This window comes from Zonotrichia albicollis, chromosome 5, assembly GCF_047830755.1.
Source record: "Zonotrichia albicollis isolate bZonAlb1 chromosome 5, bZonAlb1.hap1, whole genome shotgun sequence".
In the NCBI taxonomy this organism is placed as follows: domain Eukaryota; kingdom Metazoa; phylum Chordata; class Aves; order Passeriformes; family Passerellidae; genus Zonotrichia; species Zonotrichia albicollis.
This window is the reverse complement of record NC_133823.1, coordinates 43,284,092-43,308,941: the sequence shown is the minus strand read 5'-3', so window position 1 is coordinate 43,308,941 and position 24,850 is coordinate 43,284,092. Positions and strand designations below refer to the sequence as shown.

At 38.2% G+C, this 24,850-nt stretch overlaps 1 protein-coding gene across 4 annotated transcripts in view; it reads right to left on the bottom strand.

Annotated features, from left to right (window-relative positions):
* Nucleotides 1-24,850, bottom strand: part of SCFD2 (sec1 family domain containing 2) — a 188,353-nt gene that overhangs the window by 159,454 nt on the left and 4,049 nt on the right. For 3 of the 4 annotated variants that reach the window (XM_074541501.1, XM_074541502.1, XM_005490055.3), the window contains exon 2: nucleotides 24,270-24,438. The exons of the other annotated variant lie outside the window; for it this stretch is intronic. In XM_074541501.1, coding sequence (XP_074397602.1) covers nucleotides 24,270-24,438 — 169 coding nt within the window. The remainder of the gene's footprint in view (nucleotides 1-24,269; nucleotides 24,439-24,850) is intronic. 4 annotated transcript variants of the gene reach the window in all.

Below are 24,850 nucleotides of genomic sequence, written 5' to 3'. Positions count from 1 at the left end.
GGACAGGGCAGAAAAATCCCTTGCTTGGGGCTAAAGCCACACATTGGGATTAACTATGTTGATTTTTTAAATGTATTTTTTGTTTGAAAGGAAAAGCTTCCCTCTGTTTTCTCCTCAGGAGACATTTAACTCCTAAAGACATTTTGATGTCATTTACAACATGCGTATAAACATGCCAAGACAAGCTTTGTTTCATGGAAATAGAAATCCATAATAATTCATTTGATACCATTCCAGAGCAGCTGTTCTTATGCTCTGCTGCAACAGCGGGGCTGTATTTAGTAAATCTGTGCTGTCTCCCAAACCAGGTAAGAGGATCACCAAGCCCCACTTCTGACATCCAAGCAACCCACATCCTCTGTCAAAGCCTGAGTGGGTGCAAGGCCTGTGGGAAAAAGGTTGAGTTATCCTTCTTCTGAACAGATCACAAATGAATAGGAAGTGCAAATTTCACCCTACTGCCATGAGTGACAAAGAAAAAAAATAAAAATCAGATGACCTAACACAGTCTTTCCATTTCTCTTTCATACAGTGCCACTTGACCTCCTTCTAAACACAGAGGCAGCAGGCAGCACCTCCCAAAAGCAGCTGGGGCACCTGCAGCAGCTCCCTCACCTCCATCACCAAGTGCGATCTGAGCACTGGTGCTGTGACTTTTCATGGGCAGCAGCTCCAAGAAGATTACTCACAAGAAAAACTGCAGTAATATGTAACGTACAATAGTGCAAGAAATGAGAGATTTCCAAAGCAACTGGATGCTTCAATACAATATAAAAATTTCTTTATGGAAAGGGTTGTCAAGCACAGGTACCCCAGGTAAGTGGTGGAGTCACCATACCTGGAAGTGTCCAAAAATTAGGAGATCTGACACTTTGTGATATGGTTTAGTGGGCATGGGAGTACTCAGTCAAAGGTTGGACTTGATGATCTTGGAGGTCTTTTAATAGCTCTGATTCTGTGATACTCAGGTACGCTATTTTTACATATTATCTACTAAATCTTCTCCCCATCCAACACCACTTGTAAATGCATTGTGTTGATCCTGTTCACACCACATTCACAGGGGATGTCTCGTTGTCATTTACACCTGGACCTGAGGTTTGGATTTTATAAGGCCACTGCATTGTCTGATAACTAATCCCTTCCTGAATATACAGTTCCAATATCAAATCTATAGAGATCAGGAACTGAACCTGAAACAGCAGGAAGCTAGGTTTAAAAATATTTTTTTCTGTATTTGGAAGAAAAAAAAAAGTAAAATTCCTGTAGAAGATCTTTAGCCTGTTCTCATTCTCACAATTCTCGTCACCATAAATGTAAGCAGAGTCTCACACAAACAAGATAAAAGGAGCTGAGCCTTTCAAATAAAGGAAAAAAGCAACATAAGGAAGCTAAAATAAAAGCCTATCAGATTTTCTACAGGTTTTTGTAGTCTTACATTTCTCACTCCTATAATTCATAAAGGTACTTAGCAAACAGTAAAGTGTGGAAAACTCATCCTAAAAGCATCTATAGAAGTCAATAGAAGAGTGCATGTGATAAGGTTACACCATTTTTCCATAATCTTTGCTTGCTGCTGTCCCTTTCCACGCCATGTGTGGATCAGTCCTGTCACTTCAGAGGACAAGAAAACAACATGCATCATACTATTTTCTATCATCACTACCTGAAGTCTCTGTTTCAGCTGGTACTTCTACTCGTTAATAAACTATAATACCCCTCCAAAATAACAGACCCATTATTTTAAACTAAACAAAGAAACAAAAAATTAAGAATGAGTCATACTAATGCTTTAAGAAAGAAAAAAAAAAGGGGAGGGGTGTGGATTTACTTTTTGCTTTTTACAGTATATTCTTTCTTCCTCCTTTAGTCACAGTAAGTTTTTCTTTCATCTCAAGGACCAAAGTTTGCAGGACCCCTGAGAGCTGCTTTAATACACCAAAAATAGCAAAAAGCAAAACAACTATGGTACAGCCTTAATGGAAAGGCGAGTCAACCAGACTCCTGTATGCTACATCTCTGTCATCCAGATTTTCTGTAGACATTTTTCTTCACACTGCTTTGCAGAATAATTAGTGGTTTAGGTATCATATATATAACTATATACAAGCAGGATGAGGTCAATGTATATCAATAGCTTACACAGTCAACTGACTAGGTCAATCCAGAGCAAACAACTCTTTTTTTTTAATATAACAGGGGAAAATAGCCACCAAAGTACTTGTATTTTTTCTGCTGCTAATGCTTTTCCCGTTCCCCTTCTATTACCCTTTCCAATAAATGTTTTTGCTTTGAAAAACACCCACTCTTAACGTTCATCAGTAACAAGACAGGAATAACTGCTGGGAATGAGTCAGTAGGACACAGTACAGGGCTCTGGTGTTGCCTCTTGCCTGATCTGAGAAGTTACCACAGCATTTTCCTTTTAGAGGTTTCTAGCACTTGGAAAATATATTATCTTATCTTACCCTTTTGGGGAAACATTTGTCTGCAACTGCCTTCCAGCTCTTGTCATGGTGCCCTTCCCCTCCACTTTTTGCCATCTGCAGTTCCTCTGCTTTGGTGCAAATGCCCCAATCCAGTGACACTTATAGTAATCAGTGATTTCTATGGAATCCAGTACCCCAATTCAAATTTCTCCCTTGTCTTGCATTCCTTGACTTCCCAAGAACTATGTATTGATTTTACACATTATCTTATATTATATAATACACATTGTCTTATAATATATTTTACACATTGAAGTCAACCTTTGCACTCTGAAAGTAGCTTTCTGAAATGAAGAAGATTTGTTTTTTTTAAAATATTCAATGCATTACAAAAACCTTAAAAGATATTGTCTGAATGATGATGGTTTGCTTAAGAAAAATAAATCCTTTACAGTTACACAACAGTATATCTCAGGAATTCAAAAACACCTTTCAAAATAAATGTCACAAAATTAGGTAAATATTACAGTACACTGTAATATTTACCTAATTTTAATAGAAAAGCACACTGGTGTGCTTTTCTATTACAAAATGTTTTGCAGGGCACAGCAAACATGACAAAGAGAAAAGAACACTAAAATGCAGGGGCCTTTCCAGAAAATCAGTGTCACGAACAAGGGTAGAGTTTTGCTCACAGATTTGATACCCGGTCCATTTCTTTTATCACTATAGTCCTTGTATTGTACCTAATCAACCAGTTATATCAGAAAACAGAATTTAGTAAAAACAAGCATAGCAAGCAACTTGGCAGAAAATTTATTAAACAAAAATATCACATTAAGTCCTGAGAAAAAGCCAAGTCTCTGAAAAGCCCCACTGGACACAATTTACAAAAAGCAACCTTTGACAGACATCTCATAATTGCAAATTTCTCCCTTTCCCTCACAGACAAGCTTTTTTAATGAGACATTCTCTGTTCCGAAATTAATTATAATTTAACTGCATATCATTTGTACTTTAAAACAACAATGAAAAAGATTATAAAGACAGAGGGAGAAATCTAGAAAACAGAAAGATGCAGCTCCCCTACTTCTGGTAATTGCATTCCAGTTTTCAAAGCTGAATCAGGAAGACAGAGGGCAAAAGGACCAAGTCATCAGATCCATAGTCTGTACAAATCCTGAAATGAGACACCAGCTGGCAATTGTGCCAGGAAAAAGGTGCTGATGAGAACCACTCAGTGAGACTGGGATGTTCCTTGCTAACTAAAGCTTGATGCAGGTGCTTCAAGGAGAGATAGAAAAACAAAGATCAAAATCAATAATGTAATTATTTAGCCATGAGGTGGCTAACTAGCTGGCTTCTCAAATTTATAATATCCAAAGGAAAGACCACACAATGAAATCTGTTGTTTACAAGATGCGGGGTGGAAAAGCCGAAACCCTGAGCAGAAGTAAGGGTACAGTATGATAGGCAGCTTTTTGGTGATGGTGCACTAGCTTCAGCAATACTTACTCACCGTGGGGGAACTTGCTCTCGCTCCCATGGAACTCCTTTCAGTAACGTGTTCTGATAACTAAACTAGTTTGTTTGATCCAGACATTTACAGGTTGATTATCAAATGCCTAATCTTGCATCAGTTAAAATAATTGTAGCTTACTCTCTTGATCCCGTCTGGTCCAGTCCTGCAAGGACAACACTGCCAAGTTTATCTGACAGACAGAAAGTATCCCTATCCCTGATCATCTGTAGGCTTAGAATCAAAGCTATTCATGTTGACAAATTTGGGGAGAACAGGGGAGGTTGGTGGCACTGGGATGTGCTATTACCAAGCTGGAGGCAGTAGTCTGGAAATAGGTGAAATCAAGCACCAGTCAATGGAGAGCAAACTCTCAGAGCAGATGCAAAACTAGAGGCAAAGACAGAAATCTGGGGGCACTTACCCTGAGGGGGCCCAGTGCACAACACCACAATTCACCCTTGGCTGAAATGACATGTGACTTGCTTCATACCACCAGTACAGAAAAATATTTACTTCCCTTACTGCTTCAGGTCTTGTCTATTATTTACAAATTATTAAAATATGGTCTTCCTGGTCTCTAATGCAAGAGCAAAAGGTCAGGAAGTAGTAAGCCTATACCAGAAAATATGTTCATTCAATTACTAAGTGCTCCTCATTCATCATTATGTTTTCAGATGTATGATTAGACCATTCCTAACCCTCCTAACATTTACAGTATTAGTTTGGCAATATATTTCTTCAATCAGCATGAGTAATTAACCAATAAAAACAAGTCAAACACTCTTGTCCAAGCAGCATACCATAATCACCAGAATTATCAACCACATATGTAGTCTCTGGCAAGCTATTGCAAATTATGATGTGATCTAATTTCCAGTCAAGGAAGATAAAAGTGACATGAATATTATCTATTACTGGATTTTTGTCTGGACTTCTTTGCCTAACAGGACAAATTCAGGTCATCATGTTTTCTCCTTATAAAACATTGGCATTTTTTTCAGTTACATGAAGGCCCTGCCATGCCCCCAGGCTTACTGAAAAACAGGTCAAAAGTCTCTTCCATAACCTTTTCAAAGGTCAAATTGAGAAATCAGTATCTACATACAGTTTCGTTCGCAGGTTTCCTGTAGCTTAAATGAAGGAAGAAAAAGATGACTTTTTACAGTTTTATTTTGGTTTTAAACCTCTTGGCATCACGTGGAAGCACAGCCTATATCACAACATCATAAACATCAAATAACCAGGTGGAGGACATCATATGAGCAAGATGCTAATAAGGAAGAAAGAATAAGCAAATATTCTTATTTAGACACCTGGCAAAGGACATGGGATTTCAAACAGTAACTTGCTGACATAGGCTCTGAATAGAAGACAGAAAATAACTGTGAGCGGGCTTCAAAAATTAATCAACCAAAATGACAGAATTTCAGCATAACAAAGTAGCCATGTTTATACTTTCACAGATAAAGAAAATCAGAAGGAAAATTGTGGTAGTCTCAACACGTGACAGATTCTGTGGTTATTGTACCAACAAAGTTTTCACCTTTCATCTATATAGCTTTACAACTCAGCTGCGTCTGCATATTTTCACAAGAGGAAGGGAGAAGGGAAAAATTCAGTAAAGATTAAATTAGAGGGTCGTTAATACCACAAAGCTGCCCAAAACTGAGTGACTGCTAAAAAAAAAAGGGTGTGCTGCCAAATATTGCCTTTGCAATAACACATTTCTTTAAAGACAACACAACACCCACATTAAGTGCACAGCACTTCAAAAAACAACACCAGGTGGTCAGAAGACCATTACTACGAAGGACAAATCCACTGCTGCAATATGTCATTTGAATACTGATGAAACAAAAAGAAGCACAAGCCTGTGATAAGATGCAAAGATTTGGCTTTGAGCCTGGAGCAAAGGGCCAGGTATCAAGAGACATCCTCCCTCCTCCAACTGCCCTGTGGTTTCAGAGACAGCGGAGGCTGCACTTGTTCCTGGGGACAAGCGCCAGCCTGACAACATGCTGGGGACAGCACAGCCCTGACTGCACCCCACCACACACACAGCTGCCCCCCACTGGAAACAACCAACAGCATCTGGAACAGCCGCCCCGGAACAGCAGCTCCTCCAACAACAGGGATCGTGTGGACATGCTGTGGGGAACACCAGGTGGATGAGAAGAGCTCCACACTGCCATCTTCCCAGAACACAGCTGGGCTCAGAGAATGAAGCTACTCTTCATTTCACCCTTCTGAAAGTCACCAAACAGCTCCAACATAATTTATCTAAAATTTTCCATATAGAAACAGCTATCAGTATTTCCAGGAGCTCAGTCTCTAGCATGGCTGCAATTTGAGCACATCCCAAGCATGTGCTCTTGATGGGCTAGCCAATGTGTGTTCAACTAAAGAGTAACCAAGACTTCACTCAGAGAAAAATACAAAATCCACAAAATTTTTGTTTTCAAATAAATGTAAGTTGCACATTCCCAGAAGGGACTAACAGTATTTCTAAGAAAGCAAAACAACATTAAGTTTTAAAGTGGTTCCTAGCAGTGGGCTGTCCTTGTGCTGTTGAACATTTTGTACAGCTGGCAGATCTACTCAGCTTAATTAAATACACTTCAGACAGTAGAAACTGGAACTATATTCCAATCTATCCTAACCTTAATAAAAAAACATTCAAAAAAGCTAATGTCATCTTGGTAGTGTGCTTGCAGAAAACTGCAGGAGAATGAAAATTACCACCTCTGCCATAGATTAGCAAACATTTTGCAAAATGGCATAACGCACAAAACCTTTTAAAAAACAAGTTCTTTGCAGCCCTTCAACTTAGAACATTATTCTCACATCCTCGCTTAGATGCATGTTAAAATGCTTCCATGTATTGGTTTTTATGACTAGAACATGAAGCAAAGAGTACAAAAAAAAGTGTCCAACAGCCAACATTAAAGAACATAAATATGTTCCTGAATAATTTAATGGTTATTTCCCAGTTTCACTCCAAGCCCTCAAGCCACTCGGTGGGTGTAATCTGTCCTAGACTCAACTGTGGCTGTATACTTTGGCACTGAGTCAAAACAGAGAGGTTATTGTTTGATTTATATGCCAAGGGCCTCTCAGATAAAGGGCTAATGGCAGGCTGATAGCTTCAGCCTTTGCATATGGTGTTTATACAGACCCTTCTTTCCCCTCCCTCCTCTCTGTGTATACTCCAGGAAGGCTGTGTCACATCAAGATGAAGTTAATTAATTAACTCATACTAGCATAATTTGATTGATAAAACAATTGATTCACTAAAGGTCACACAGAGTGCTGTTAAAACACCAACTTTTCTGTCTCAACTGCACAAGGTTTTGAGACTTGCATTTTCCCATGCTGCAAACAGGAATTTTAAAGAAATAATCCCACTAGAAAAATAGATGAAAGAAGAAATTAATCTATCAATTAAAGTGTACTGCAAAGTTCAGAAAATAATCAGTGCTTCATAAGATAATTAAGCAAAAACTAAATCACATCCTACAACAGAAAGGATCACATAAATGAATTCTCTATATTGTTAGTTCTGCAAACTATTGACCTTCTCCCAAAAGAAAACTAGAGGTCTTGCATATGTGATATACTTTGCTATTTAGTATATCCAAACTAGGAGTATTTCCTAGTATATGTTTCTATACTGTTTAAATACTTCTGAACACAGTCCTGCATAGCCAAGCTATTATTTATGAGATTTTAGGAAACTTCATTATCAAATTATACAGGAATTACTTTTCTGCAAGACAAATGCACCATCAATTTTTAATTAAAAAATACAATCTAATTTTAAAAATACAGACAAAAATCATTACAGTAAGACTAAATATTTAAGAGCCTTTTGTTACCAATTTATTCAAAAACACTTTTTTAAACAACAGACATATAAAAAAGAAGCTGCCAGGCATTTTAAAAGCAGTTCTAATATAATATTTAAAATGTTGCAAATCAGCTTGCAGCATTCACCAAGGCTGAAGCATTTTGAGCAAAACTGGGAGCTGCTTATCAGCCACCAGTTTTACAATGGATTCTCCTCTGGACTATGTGAAATATCTGTGGTAATAAAAAAGGTGACAAGCAGTTTGTCAGTTCACTGTATATTGTTCAATATCCAGGTAGCCATATCAAGGAAGTACAGTATTCACTGGACTAACACAGTACATTCATTCATAAAAAGGCAAGATGTGCCAATAGCAGTCAAGAATTTCTTAATATTTTGTCTCCTCCCCTGATTTTACTTTGGCACGGGTCTCCTTGTGCCAGTAATGCTGACCCAGCATGCAGAGCCACTCTGCAAACCAAACAAGGAGCAAAGAACTTCCTTTGCCTGCTCCTTGGCAGCTGGGAGGTGCTGCCAGGCAGTTCCACAGGATACAGCCCACGTTTTCCTTCATCACTGGTTTGTCTACAGCTGACTCAACATGGCCATAAAAAACCCCAACAGGCAGAGCATTCTTTGAAAGCTCTGGCTCACAAAAGAAGGGTACACTGTGGAGTGCACCAGGGGAAAGTTGGTTAGAACACACCAATAAGACAAGGAACAGTTACTGTACACAAGTTATTGTACTCAAGCCATGATATTTAGCTTCACAAAGGCATACCTACAGATATGGACACTTCAGGGCAATGCCAGTCAAGTAAACTTGAATTTTGCAATCATTTTCAGACATGGGATCATAAAACAGATTGTTGCTTACTATGAGGAGAAAAGAAACTCACAAGAAGACTCACAAGCCACAACCAGTGACTAAGACCAACAGTATTAGGAAAGTGTTCTTTGAATTTGTTATCGAACATCATGAGAGATTAAGTTTCTGTTTATCTCACCAAGAAGCATATGGAGGTATGGGACAGGATTTTTACAAACATAGTAGCAAGGTCTAAAATATGCTGAGAACACCAAAAATCAAAAAATTTATTTCAGACAGACAAAACTTGTGAAGAGAAGGATATCAAACAAGTTTTTAAACATCATCGTAATTTTAAGTTGCAAAACTGCTGTTTTGTAGAAACTATAAACTACTATGTTCCATGAAAACCATGACCACTATATGCCAAACCAGGAAGAAATATGTTATCAGCAGAGCATGGGAGAACTTAAAAATAAACATTTCAGGAGGTACTTATAAACACAACCAAGACAGCAACCCCAAGATGTCACAAAACTTCTCTGTTTACCTACAGTTCCTTGCTTTGGGATGAATTCCTTTTCCTTCCTTTATAGATAATGGAAAGTAAATCAGACTCTTAACATTTGACATATTTTTGGTCCCACAGGTGAACTGAATTACAATAAAATTTAATAAATAATTATTAAAAGGCTGGCAAGGATTCAGTTCACATCAGGAATTGATTAAAAAGAAGGGAAACAAAACCTCCCAGCAAAAGTAAATGGTAACATAGCATTCTACATTTTACCAAATAAAAAATGAAAGAGAAATTTAACTATTTGTCTCATTCATATATCTACTTTACAGATGGCCACACTTTTAAATTACAATATGCACACAAGTCTGATGAGTGTGGTCAACCACCATCTGAAACATGTTCATCTCTTGCCAAACCCACCATCTTCAGTTTTATCAAACACTTCCTCGATCCAAGCATCATGTAAACTTGTAAGGACAAGTATTTTAATCAAAGTCTTGTTTCATGTGGATCTAAATAGAGATGTATTTGTATATATATATATACATATATGCTGTGATACACATACAGTAAGTATTTTGGCTTCAGAAAGCCAAAAAGTTTAACATACACACTTAAACATCTATGACACAAAACAACTTTACTTGCTAATAACCACATGCAGGAGACAATGCAGCTGTGCATGAATGATGTTATGAAAAAGTAATGCAACTCTACTCGTTGCTTCCAAAATCAAAGAATTACAGTGTAAACCAATGACACCAGTGTGCATTAAACCAAGAGAGCAGAGAAATAATGCCTGCACTGTATTTTACCATAATACAAGTCATACAAGTCAGCACAAATGCATGCATGCACAGGTACACACAGAGTACCTGAAAATTGCTTAAGAAATCCTCTTATTCTATTCCATTTATTTAGACCAATAATACAGAAATTTTGCTTCAGCTTAATAGTAAAACAGTTGGTGAAAAAAAATCTTATAAAATATCCAGAGCATTTTTGCTTTTTTATGTAGCATTTTACATATATATATATGTGTGTGTCTGTCTGTCTGTCTGTCTGTCTGTCTGTCTTTTTTTTGTCTAATTATTTGGTCACAATATGCTCTAGCCAGATGGCAAACACAGCACTTTCCTGTGTTAAAAAAAGAAAACTGCCGTCCAACAAACAGCTTGGGGATCTATGGGTTCTCATCCCTTTTGAGTTCTGTTTATTCTAGCTATTCCCAAGATCATTAATATCCATTTGAACCTGTAAACTTGAAGGTCAACAAAAGGTGAAACATAAGGAAGTAATATAATATGGAATATTCAACTAGATTATATATTATGAAATATTAACACAGTTTCCTTAAACCATACTTTAATTTTTTTCCCTTAGTAGTAGAAAAGATGGGAAGATAATCTCCATATTAAGCCAGAGTTTAATTTGGAGGATTTACAGAATGATGAACAATTTCTTTTGGTTAGTAATTTTAAATTAACTAACTCTGCCTTCCAGAAAATGCTATGGAATCAGAATGAAATGAGTAGAAAAAATAGCTATCAAATACTCCAGAGATGGAATAAAAATACACACCCCAAATTGGATAATATTATATAAATATCTTACCACTGTCACAAGCAACATGCCTAAGTCTGCAATGATTGTTGCTGTTAAGCTACAGTAGTTATGTTACAGGCTGTGTTACATGTATAAGCTTGTGACCAGCAGCACTAAGAATGCACAAAAGCCTTACAAATACAACACCTCTCAAGATGAAGAGGGATCTGATTATAGAGTAAACATCAATCAAAATCTCTGCAATTCCTGGACTACCTTTCCTTTCATAGCTATCCTGCAAATGACACATGCCAACACTAACAAAGCTATACATGCAGATAAACCAGATCCCCTCTATTTGTAACATCAGAAGAAAATACTGATATAAATCATTGTGCCCTACATGTGCTGTGGCATCCAAATACAGTACATCAAATCTGTAAAATCAACTGACTAAACAGAAGAGGCTGATATTGCAGGGAGAAACTGCTTGGATCAGGACTCTTTGCCTTCCCTAACTACCCTGCGAAAAGGAGAAGTAGTGCTTAATTCCATAAAGCCCTATTGCCTGCAAATTACAAAATTACTGGATTTAGGTTACTGACCAGTACACCAAAGTTCCCTTTGGAAAATTCTGATTTAAGCATAACACTGTCACACACACACTGGAAGTCATGTAAGCAAGCTGACCTAACTTTCCAACTTCATATGGCAGCTGATACTGCTAGAAGGTAATTTCTGCATCAGCTGTCAAATATTTTGGGAGAAAGAAAATTCCTCTAAACTAGTAAGGCTGCTCTGGTGAACTACTGGAAGAAGCAACAGCACCAGCATGAAATGGCTGGCAAAGAAGCAGGTTCAACCTAAATAAATTCCTGAAGCCAGCTCTATTCACATGCTACAAAACCAACAGCCAGTTTCACATCTTTACATGACTACTGTACAAACTGCAATGCTTTTTGTCATCATATTTATTGTGGAAGATGTTACCCTGAGGTAAGTCTTGAGGAAACAAAGGCACATTAGGGAAGGTAAGGAGTGTAGGAAAGGAACCCATGCAGAGCTGTCACTGCTCGCCAGGCTGCAGCATGAGTTGAAGGGAAGCATTAGTCACGCAAACAGCCTGAAACAGAAGCCATGCCTGGCAACTGTATCAACAAGAAACAGAGCATCATCCTTGCCTCAAGTCCTTTTATAACAGTTACTTATCAACTTCAAGAACCTCTGAAGTCTATAATCTTGCATGATTATTACCCTGCAACCAAATGCCTCTGAATGTCTTAAAATGAATTTCAGCATGTCTTTTCAAAAGTTGGATTATCTCAAAAACTTTACTGAAAGTATATCAAGAAAAGAGGGATTTTATTAATCTTTTTTTAAGGCTTTTTTTTTTTTGATCTACAGCAAGTGTACTTAACAAACAGAAGGTTGGATCATTTTAACCCTACTTGCCGACAGCTGAAGCAGAGGGAGCTAGTAGTTTACTTTGAGGGTAATGGAGAACAAACACAACACATCTCAGGAAAGTAAGGCTGGTTTTGACAGATGCCAGCTGATCTCTAGGTCTTACTAATCCTTGAAGTATTAAATCCCACTAAGCTCCATCTTGTATACAGACATGATTTTGAACATGTTCTGTGCAAAGAGAAAAGCAGATTAACTATCCACTGGCCAAAGTGTCCTAGCCCTAAAATGTGGTCAGGACACCTCAAACCAGTTTAACTTTTATCCTTCCTCCAACCCCTAGCTATTCTTTTCAAAAATCATGTTATTTAAAACCACATAATACATATTGTTAGAATTTCTGTCTGTTAACCAGCTGGTAAGGTTCCTTCCCTTCTGCAATAGCTTCACAGCAGTCATCTCTGCAGAAGAGCCTTTATTACAAGGAACACAACTTTAGGCTATTCTAAAACTTTTCCATTATTAAGTAGTACTAAAGCGGATCTTAAACAATTGTGGTGATACTGAGGCACTCTGTGGATAACAATGCATCACACTTGGACTTGGAAAAACAAGTTTCAGTTCCAACCAAACACATGGTAGTGTTGTCACTTCTTGACAGGTACTCAGGACTAAGCTTCTCTGCATTGACTCAGCATGGGACCAGGTCTAGAAGTGCTCCTTCCTAGTCTTCTCTTGCACCCCCACCCCACAGTCATAATACATTCCTTGGAAGTCTTCAGAGATTTCTCAAAAGGGTCTCCTGCAGAAAGAATAGAAAAGTAAGATGTATAGCCTGGAATAGCATGTGGATTCATTGTCAAGTAGAGTTAAAAGCCAAACAAACAAAAACCCAACAAAAAGCCAAAAATAAGAAGGTTATTCCAGCTGTCCATCACCATTTGAAAGCAGAAGTGACACCTGATCTTTAGACCCCAGAGCAACAATTAAATGCAGACCAGTCCAAACAAACAACCAAGCACACCACAGCATTTGGAGGACTGCCAGAAACAAAACAACTGACATCCAGATGAACACTTGCTTCCTTCAAGACAGCAAATTAAAAAATCACTGAAAACTGAAATTCTTTCTGTCAGAAGTAGAATTGCTTATTGTGACCTAATCCACCCTGTTTTGCAATTAGCAAATCTGGATATATACTACTTCACAAGGTAAAGGGAACAATTGATGCTGAAAGACTTCCCAGATTTCTCACACACCTCTTAGCCCTCTTGCCCACTGTAATAAAACAGGCCCTCATTCCAGCCATACCCCAAAATTCACTCTTGCTCCTTTAATAGTGGCCAAATTCCGCAGGGTGAAGGAAAAAAAGTGCATACAAATAAATTCTTAAAACTTTCTACTCGTAACCATCACTTAACCCTGTCTGAATTTCAACTGGCTGCCTTTTAGTCCAACAAAATGTTTCAGCAAAATGTTTCATTCCTACAAGCTGCAGGACAGCTTATGCAGAATGCCAGACTGAGTTACTGCATGAATCAACTTAATTGAAAGCTTCTGAGTAGGATTTTGTGCACTACAAGGTACAGCAAAATTCCTGGCAAACATATCTTTAAAATGTGTATATTAAAGACTTACTTTTCAGGGATTTTAATTTCAGTTTTGGACAAAGCAATGAATTATACTAAATATAAAGTCTGATCCTTACAACAAACATATTGCTTAAGAATATTACATGTAACACAATAGGTTACTTTAGAACATTCTGCTCTGCGTTTTAAAGCTATTGCATAAGGTTATTTTAATAAAAATGATTCCGGGGAAAGAGCAGTTAGTAATGAGGTGCTGACAATTGAATCTACATTTAGGGATTGCACTGGAGTGCCAAGTCCACTTTTACAGATGTGCTGCTTAGCTATCCAGTAGATGTCCTCAGGGCATGTAAGACCAATGTATTTTGGGTCACGTTTGGCAGCAGAGACAGATGAGACAAGTGAAAACATTTACCAAGAACACATCTGACGTGTGTTTTTCTTATTAGAGAAATGTAAGAAAATAAACCCAGATACCATGGAATGCCAGGAATTCCTTCTCCTCCATGTTTTTGATTTACAAGGCCAATTTTTGGTAGTATCCTTTGACCTCCCTCCCTCATTTCCTTGCCTAAGGCCTGGAGTCATCAATGCAACCTCTTGACCAAGCCATTTTGAGGACTTAATGTACAAAAATACATCTTCATCACAGACAGAAAGACAACTCTTTCCATTAATGACTCAGTTACCACAAAAATCCCTGCTTAGTATGTTTTATGGTATAAGTAGTTAAAAGAGTCAAAGATACGCTTTTATGAGTTGAGAACAAGTATTCAAATAGATACTTTGAGATCCAAAATAAATTGTGAAAAAAAAAAAATCTGAAGCAGTCTTTACATCTTAAACCCCAGATCTTTGAACCTGCAGAACCAGATTCATTGCTAGCATGTTGGTCAAACTTAGATCAACTTGAAGGCTGAATCCTGCATATCTTCATTATTCCCCTCTCTCAGTTCAAAGTAGCATATTTGTCATAGTTTCAATGCAAACCTAGAGCCCTGGTTTCCTCAGATCTCATGCAAACCTAATATGGACAATTCCAGCCTTCAAAACTAAACTGACAGCTATTCAGAAAGAATAAAGCTCCAGCCTCAGGCTTTCATTTTTATAACCATTTCCATACTCTGGTTGATCTGTCATGAGAAACAGTTAGACTTCTGTCCACATTGCATATATTTACCCAGTGTTCTGGGTATCTTCTCACAACCCCTTCCTGATACACTTCTGCCTGCCACAGAATGAGTGAAGAGAACAGATTTTTGTCCTAATCCAAACTCTCTGGATTTTTGATCACTTTTTGTAGTCATTCAATATTAACTCTGCACCCTCCTCCTAAAATGGGCTTCTGTAATCAGTTTGGTGCCATCTAATTCCCTCCTCCTCCACATACCCTCCTTACCAGCACACCAAATGTTCCACTGATAGTGTTTTCTGACCTGTCAAAGAAAGTCTGAAGCCACAACCCATTCCTACCATCAATAAGAACTGCAGCTTTTTCTGTTGAGGTTAATTTCCCTTTTTTCAAGGGGTAACTGGAGCTTAAGCAGCCACATGCAGCATACACATTCAGGTTGTGTTCTGTGGCTGTTTCCAGTTAGTGAAAATGACCTGATATTCTTTTTCTTGTTACTTATTTAAATAAGTAGTAGAGTTGTGCAGAGAATTAGGTAAGGTCGTAAAACTTCTCTCCCACAGAGGCTGGAAATCTTTCCCAGTTGAAGATCATTTAAAAAAATATACTCACAACCTATGGAAACTTGGTGAAGCACAGTCATCCAGAACCTGCAGAAGGACTGCTTGGGGGTTGCAGTTCATCAGGGTATAAGAACTGGCTTGGTCAATATTCACAACCACTTTTGAAACTGTGAACAATTATAAAGTAGCAATAGCCATTTCAGCATCCCCTAAATACACTTCAGGAAAAATAACAAACACACACACAAGTAAACACTAGACCTAGGGATCATGAATTAGATTCCAAAGATCTGCCATCAAAATAACAGAAGTCATGCTAAATATTACTTAGCCATGCTAAATATTACTTAGCCATGCTAAATAGCAGAAAAGAATGTTGGATTTCTGGCTCAATTAAATTAAAATCAATAGTTGTGTATGTATTTATCTGTATAAAACCACAGTATTTCTCTGTGCAAAATTCCATCTACTTTTCAAAGTAAAAGCATCTTCAAGTTCTGACAGGTAAATAGCTGACTTCACATAAATTTAAGCTTGTTTAACCTTTGATTCCTGGTTCATATTAAGTCTGGAATCATGAAATAACCCAAATCATATAGTCAAAACTTGCAATCAGACCAGTTGCCAACAGATAATGCTGTTTCCTTCCCAAACATTACTTTGTCATCCAAATGAGCAGCTGTCATTTGTTCTTCTCATCAGCCCATTATGGCACATTTCTCTCTACTGTAAGATACAGCAGGCTTACTTTATAGTATAAAAATGATAAACGAAAACACCCCTCCAGGTCACTCAGTCACTCTCTGTTCTGGCACTGTGGTAGAACAGCAAATGAGTAATTCTGCATTATGTAATAAGGCCAATGCATATCACTGCATTTTAAAACCTTGCTGTTGAGGTCATTCAGGAGGCAAACTTGAAGGCAGATGGCCAAACAGACTAAGAGCTAGTCTTAGAAAAATCTCACAACATCAGCCAAAGCAATAGTCTCCAGGAGATCGTACTATAACACAAGAAAGATCAGAGCTCACTTTGGAGAACCACAAAGTCTACTTAAGGAGACACAGTCTTCATGCTACTATTAAACTCTGAATACATCTGCAGGAAAATGCACTGTGGCCACACCAAGAGAAAAGCACTTTGCAAACTTACACAGGGGAAAAAAGAAACAAAATTCACAAACAGAAACATTAAGGGAACAAAAAAAGTGATGTCGGTTTAAAAAGAAATGCTCCAGAGAAAAAAACCATTGCCTCTATGCAATGTAAAGATCTTCCCATTCTGTCCTGAGTGCAGACAGTAGTTAAGTGTTGCTGATAGGTCATCAGAAAGAGATTTGTCCTCCTTTATATCTTGCAAGGAATGAGCCTTCAAAGCAGGGCACAATGGCTACAAGGGAACAGCTAGAAGACAAACTATCTGAGGGGTTGTACTCACTGAATTTCCTCACAGGCATTAAGCTACCTTGCTCTGATAACCACGTGAAGATGCAAGTACTCAGACATGCTGATGCCTGGACTTAAGGATAAGATTCAAACTTATTGTGTCTTTCCACAGACAAAGGAAAATCAAAAACTTGGGACTTAATGACAGAACTCAAATAGAGGGAGAGAATATGCAGAATAATATAAATACAGGGAGTTTTTCTTCTTCAGAACTTAAAATGTCTTCAAAAAATTAAACATGAAGGGTTCTGATTTTGCCATTTTCACCAAACTGATACTACAGGCAACAGAATCTGAAAACTCTTGATCCTTGTACTCTGAGGACTGCTATGATAATGTGAGAGGGCCCAGGAAAAAGAGTCTGAAATCCATCTGAACACTTTCATTACTAAGCCTGGGTAGCCCAGACAAAGAGACAGTTAGAGGTTCTCAAAGTACCAGAATGAAGTCTTGAGCAGTCCAAGCTTCCCACAGCCCCCAGAAGTCCTTTTTGTGGACTGAGAGGCATAGATAACGAAGAGCCACCCAGCTGATGCCAAGAGCCTGTCAGCTCAATTCATTCTTTATCTCGAGGAAAATAAGCTTCAAACTTCCTCTTATCTAGAAGACAACTTCTAAGGCTTCTAAGTCCTGTTGTAACAGACAATTGACAAAAACGTGGCACCTATTAGGGAGGAGGATGGTTGGACAAAGAACCCTCATGAGATTCCTCTGCTGCCTACCTCACGAGACTCACTCCTGCAGCAAACTGGGGTTTTGCAGAAAGGCAGCAAGGTCTTCTAACAATGTTATGCAGCACAGGCAAGCTAGAGGTCCTGACCTCTTCCCAGAATTTTCCACTCAGCACAGCCCTCTCACCCCTTCATTTTTTCCATTTCAATGAAGTCCTACGTTGAAAGGATCCGGGCAAATATACACATTTATTGTAAAATATAATAAGTCTTATCAGCTTGTTCATATCATCCTGTGACAACAGTCAATTACATTCATTTGATTCTGGCTGGTTTGAAACTGAGCAGAAAGCATCTCCTGGAAGGCTTGTCTTGACTGACAAACCCCAGAAACTGATCCAGCCCGGGCTCCTATTTCCAACAAGAAGATGCCCTGAGAAATTTCAAACAATGAGGAAACTCTAAATAGGCCTCGACTCAGGACTGTGCTCTAAGCCTGTATGAGTACAATAAAGTGGTGAACAGGAAGGTTGCCAGTCCAGGAGCATGGGGAGAGAGGAAGGAACGCTGTGTTTGGGGCTTTCCTACTGCTCAATACACCACTTCACAGAAGCATCTCCTGCTTGGACTGCTGGCAAAAGATACCAACATAAAAACCCTCTAAAGCACAATTCATCTCCTTGAAAATGGACCTTAGTGGCACAACAGGAGTCCTAGAAGCAGAGGGCCAGGCTGCAATTTCAGCTGTCATTGATGAAAGAAAGTTTCAGAGTTTTATTTAATGCAATGGGATGGCTGCTTTTCATAAATTCTGCTGCTAAATCTTCCTTCTCTCCCCAAAGTTCTGCTCACCTTGTTCAGAAAGGCAGATAGGAAACAGCTGTACCATGGGTGGTGGCTTCTTTTGGGTTAGTCTGGGGATTTTTTTTCTCGGGAGCATTGAGTTTAGGTTTCAAACAATCTTTAGGAGCAGAGTTGAGCAGAGCACTGCAGCAGGGACAGGAGGCTGGGTCCCGGGAGAGCAGGAGCGCGCAGCTTCCAGCAGGGGGAAGTGTCCAGCAGCGGAAAAGCTGGAGGAATATTCCCACCCCTCCCTACCCCAGCAGCAGGAATGGGCAGGGAGCACCCCGCTGCTGCTGAGCCACCACCAACATACCGGGACAGATCCAAAAGCAGTTTTTAGCACGAAGCTGTCTCTCTCCCTGTCTAAAGGAGCCTTGCCATCCTTTGTTTTGGGTTACCCTTCCTCCTCTGCAAGACTCACAATATAGTTGTGACATCTGGATTTTCTTACTGCAATAGTAATGTTTCCTTTTTAATATTAACATTCCAGAAAGGAAAATTACTCATATTTATGCCATAAATTTCCAGCTCATTCAAGCACTGTCCCAAATTACCTTCTCATTATAGGCTTCCAAAATGTATGCATGCAAAAAAAAAGTAGTGGCTTCATTCCTAATTAATATCTACAGCTGACATAAAGGAAGTATTTTTTTAAAAGACTGAAAATACCAAAAGGATCCAAGAACCACACTATTTTAAAAAAAATCAAAACATCAATATTCTTCAGCTGCTTGTTCCCGATTAAAAAAAAATTCAAACAAAAAAACCCTCAAGAAAATAAAATCACCCATTCAAAAATCAGCCATTCATTTATTTCCCAGATTAAAGAGAATAATCTCCTCTTCAGTTTATTTATTTCTTGTTGCTTTTTTCTTTGTCAGGCACACACAAAAAATCTTTCATTTGAAATTGACATCATACATGTGACTGTTCAAATACTGCAAGTGTGTTCTACAGAGATCACTGGAATGCTGTTCCATCAGTTCCCAGGAAAGAGGAACAGGTGAATGCAACTCAAAACTGCCTCCCCTCCCCAGGGCAACACAGCACTGTGAGTAGGAGTGGAAAGCACACAGAAGTAAAGAAAGCACAAATGGAGATCCTGTGTTCAGTAGTCCTGACACCTTAACTCCCCTTGTACCCATCTGCACTGTTACTTGCATCAGAACCCCTAGGATTTTTCTGCCTTCAGTATGCAAATTTGCATGCTGAGAAACTCCCTGTTTTCCTGGTTTGGAAAACAAGTTCCTTGGAGAAGAACTACAAGAGGAATCAGAGGCAGAAAGGAATTAAGTGACCTGTCTGAGATCATGCTGCAAGCTGAAAGCAGAACCAGGACTGGAATACAAGTGCCTTCACCTCATGGCCTTCCTTTAGGTTTGGGGTTATCCAAGCCCCACCAGTACCAGAGGAGCACTAAATCATCACATCACACCCAAATGCAAAGATGCAGCTGAAGCAAGGCTTTCTTCTCCATCCAAATTGTAGCATTTTTAAAAAGTACTGATCAGTCCAAAATGTGAATAACAACTTCAGAACTAAGAATGATTGGGAGAAGTATGTATTTTCACTAACATGAGACACTGAAATTTCATCATTCTATGTCCAGGAATGTCCTAATTTTTAACCCACTCCCCCATCACACCTACCTTTCCACTCCTAATACAAGACCTAAAGAAAGATGTATGTGGGTGCTGTGATTCAAACATCTGGCCTGCATAAAAATGCTTTCTGCATCACACTCATCAACATGGCCACTTCATTCTCAACTTGTTATTTCTCCCCCTAATGTAAATACAGATGATTTAGAGGCTCCACCTGCTCTGTCAAAAGTGCCCAAATAGCTCAGTTATATTCCTCATTGAATTGCTTTAGGCATAGCAGCCCAAACATGAAATGTGTTACATTAAAGTATTTCATCTTTATGGAAATATGCTTGTTGTAGGAGTCCAATGGTTCTTTGTATATTGATTTAAACACATACATATTTTAAATAAAAAATCTGGACTTTTAAAAAGATTTTAACACCAGACTGAATTCTAAGAAGTCTGCAAACTTCAAACATTGGAGAAAGGAAGCAGAGTGAAAAAACAGGCAAGAAACCTTCATTCAGAGAGTTCTTAAAATGTGCATAAGCAAATTAAATATTCAGTCTATTCAGCAAAATAGGAGAGCACATCAAAAGTGTTCCTGGCTAATAAAAGAGCATATTGAAAAAGAGTAAACAGATATCCCTTTGGTTGCCCACAGTGTACATAAATCTTTATTTCTCACACACCACAGGCCTGTGATCAGGAGTCAGGCATCTGAACCCTCATTTGGGGTTTTAGGGAGCCACAGGGGCTTCATGCACCTCAGCTCCCAGCTCACAAGAGTCAGAAAAGATAAACTTCCATCAAAATAAACTAATTACTGACAACAAGAGGCTTCAACATGCTAAAAAAGGATCTTAAAAACACAAGATGAGTGCTTTGAGAAACATTGTGACCAAAATGTTACCAAATTTACAGGATGGATTGCTCACAAATACACAGAGCTTGACGTTCATCCAAACAGACAACACCTAGAAGCCACTACATGCATGCTTAAAATCAGAAGCTGAAATCTGGAAGAAGTTCTCCAAAAACACTGTAAGGGTTATCAAAGTACAAAGACCAGCAAGAGAACTGTAATCAATTTTTTCAAATCACCCCTACCACTAAGCTGTCACTACAACTTCACCTCTATTATGCATCATCTGTTTGAAAGGACAGGGTGGCTTCTACTTTTCTAAATCAGACACAAGCAGTTCTCATCAAGAGTGGGTGTCTTTCAAATAAATACCTATGAACTGTTTCCCTTCTGTTGTGTACATCCATCTGCATATAAAAATGCATCAAATATTTTGGCACAATTCTGAAAGAGCATAACTCTGCTATCATCCACACAGGAACAGCAGCATGTCAGTGACTACAGTAGGGCAAACAATTACTCTGTGAGATTTTTGAGGCTAATAAAACTAAAAAAAATCAAGAACTGTAGAATAGTTTGGTGGGTTTTTTAAAAAAATTTCCTCCCTCACAAAGAGAGCACCTTCAAAGTACAGTTACTCAAGCAGCATATGGCATTTACATTTTCATCTAAATCTTTAAAGAAGCCCATTATTTCCTTAGATTTGAGAAAAGAACCCTGCTTTACTTCACCACACCAACCATAAATTATTCATTAATTCAGTTTGCTAACTCTGTAACTGCACCCAGATGTTTCAGCTGGAGTGGCATGCCATAAGAGAAGTTAAATATAGCAAGCTGTATGCAAGGACCAGACTCTCTCTCTCCCCTCACTACAGCATGCTCAAATATTACTTGAGAGAAAACAATGAAAACATTTTAAAAATATTCTGAATATGTGAGTCTGAAATGCCACAGTCTGATCACAAAATTTCATGTGAAAGAGCCCCCACACATTTTATCTGGGTGTAACTGAAGTCGCTGGTCCTGTCTCTGGGGAAAGGGCTGGCACTTTCACTCACCAGAGTAAACAGAAAATTTACAAGCAGAGGAACCCTCCTTGCCATGCATCATTTACAAATACAAATGAAGGCTTAAGTTTTCAATTATAAGAAACATTTCTGAGCCAGCTACCAAGGGCAACAACCAAGCTGATGAGGAACTGAGAGCGTCCTAAGGAATTTCTTATGGAATTGACACAGAAACCTACTGGTGAGAATTTTTAATCCATTTCAGTGCTTCAGAAAAACAACCATTTTACACTAGCAAAGATGATTAATGTTACCATTTGTAAGCCAACACTGAAAATAGTCCTGTTGAACAGAATGGAAATTACCACCTTCAGCCACTGTCATGGTTTCAAGCACTCTTTATCAACTGTCTTAAGCTAGTTTGGAAGTGCCTATTTTAAACTAGGAACTATCCCTGATCATTATATAGTTGGAGAAGAAGCAAAAAACAGTTTGAACATCACAGTGTCACTTGGAGTTTGGAGACTCTTCTAAGGCCCACAGCTCTTCTTCTGTTCTGAACATCGATAACCTGAGAGATTTTCAGAGGTCATGTTGTCCCTTTGCTGTGCTACAAGGCAAGACTAAGACTGTTTAAATTATTTGCCTAATCTGTTCCTAAAAATTTCCAGTGTAACAGATTCTGTACCAGAGGGAGGGTATTTTGGAGAAGCTGCTATAGATCAGTGTGTCAATGGCACCACTTTGGTACCAGGTATCAGCTGCTGTCATCCAACATTGCCACACTTGCATCTTGTAGCCAAACCATGCTGGTCTTTAAGCAGCTGTGTCCATATGAGACTGCAAAATATGTTAAAACTAACTACTGTTAACAGAGGGCACCTTCCCATTAGCCAGCAAATAGACAAACAAACCTTAATATAAATCTATACTACTAGCCACCTTAGAACATAGTGCAACTCTGTCAGCTGTTATTAAAAACATGAATACATGACTGAAGTAATAATTTAGTCATGAGAAGGCATACCAGCACTACCTTTAGTCTCCTCATTGTCTATAATGATGTGAGAAAGAATAGAGTGGTAGCACAGGTCAACAATCTCAGGGCAGTAAATATCTTTTTTTTTTCCTAATCCACACTGACAGAATTTTCTTTATTAATGGTAGCTACTCAAATTTAGCACAAAAAGATACCATAAAGTTCTACTATGGACAACGGCCGCTTCATTTTACTGTGTAGACAGATCTTTAAAGACATTTCACTTCTACTTCAGGAATCAGTGGGAAAGCAGACAGCGAGAAGCAAACCAGAACAAATTTTATTTAAGCTAGTCACCCTGGCAGCAAGTTACAACTGAGTCCACCTCTATGAGGAAACATTTCCTCTCCAACTTCTATGGAAGAAAAGAGGTATGCAATACAAAATGCAGAAACCGTACCCAGTTACAGCACATGTGAGAGATGGAAGGTGACAAAGGATCTGGAGGCTCTCAGAAAATAAAGACCATATGCAGCTAACAGTGGAAATCTGTGAAATCATTGTTGGGGGGGAAGGGAAGAAAAAGGATACAGTGCAGGTGGAAAATCACAAAACAAATCAAAAGAGAAGAATAGAAACTATATTAAATAGCCCATCTCAAAAAAACATTTTCTACTATATGAGGAGAGCATTATAGTAAAAGAGAAAGAACTTTTAATCTCCTTTGCACTGTATAAATTTCTAAAGCACTGCTGAGAAAAATATTTATTGAGGAGTGAAACCAGCACCTGGTATGTTTCCTTGTTTTTACATAGTAACAGAAGCTGCAGGAGAGTTTTGGTTTGGACAACTAAATGTAGAAAGTCAAACATCAAATCTGATGCACTTTACTTGTAAAGTCTTAGCTACACATTATACATAGCTAAGTACAATTGTCTGAAGTTACTGCTTTTTGGTTGTTCTTTTTAAAGTAAAAATCAGGCCCCCATGAAGCTGTCTGTATACCTGAATTTGTGCCTTATATTCCTTCTCCACAGCTACTGTGTTTGAAAACAGGGATATAACCTTAAATTAAATTCAGCATCCAGCTAACTTTATAAAGAGGTTTATGGGAAAAGGAAGTCACCATTGAGACCTACCTGTTTGCACGACCTATTAGGCAGAAAAAGAAATGTCACAAAAATTCTTGGTGTTAATCTGTACTGATTTTGGCTACAGTAATCTACAGCAATTTAAACAACCCAAATCTAAAAGGTCTTGAGATTCTTCCACTTTTGGAAGTCTTATCTGGCCCACTCACTTAATGTACATATACAGACTATTACATTCCAGCAGAATTACGACCAGATGGGGTTTTGCTGTAAGCTTGACTGTTTTCTTTTGTTTCATTTTTTTAAAGACTTGTTCTTTGTTCATTTTTTCACATAGAGATAACAAACACATTCAACACTAAAAATATAAAAAATACAAAAAAAAAAAAAAAAAAAAAAAGAAGAAAAGAATGTTTACTTTGGTTGTGCTAAGCAGCCAGGTGCTATAATATTGCAAGTTTCATCTGTGGTCTGCAGTGCTGTAAGTTCCACCATGTTAACCATTACATCAGTCTTGTGGCCAGGAAGTTTAGGAAGCACAGAAAGAATCTTCTCTGCAAGATTGTCACCATGATGACCAACTGCTCCTGAAGAAAATGGAAAAAAACAAAAAAAAACCCCAAAAACTATCAGGTGCATAGCTAGAAAAACAAATAAACACAAGGAATTGAAAAGAAAATAACTACATGTTCTGGGGAGAAGGACACTGGTACTCCTAATATCAAAATCACATTTAGCTTCCAAAAATATTTTTCTACAAAAGTAAAACTAATTTCTAAAATGTGTAAAGTTAAAAGCACCTACAACATTTCAGAAAGATTCATTTAAAAAGCACTTATTAGCATTACTACTATTACTGTTAAATTAAACTTCATTTTACAGCTGTTAGATATTCACTGATTTTACATTTAGACATGAAAAACATTTTTCTTTGCCTAAGGAACTTGTTAAATAATATTTGCAATGGTTATTAAAAAACCAAGCAAATATTTATATATA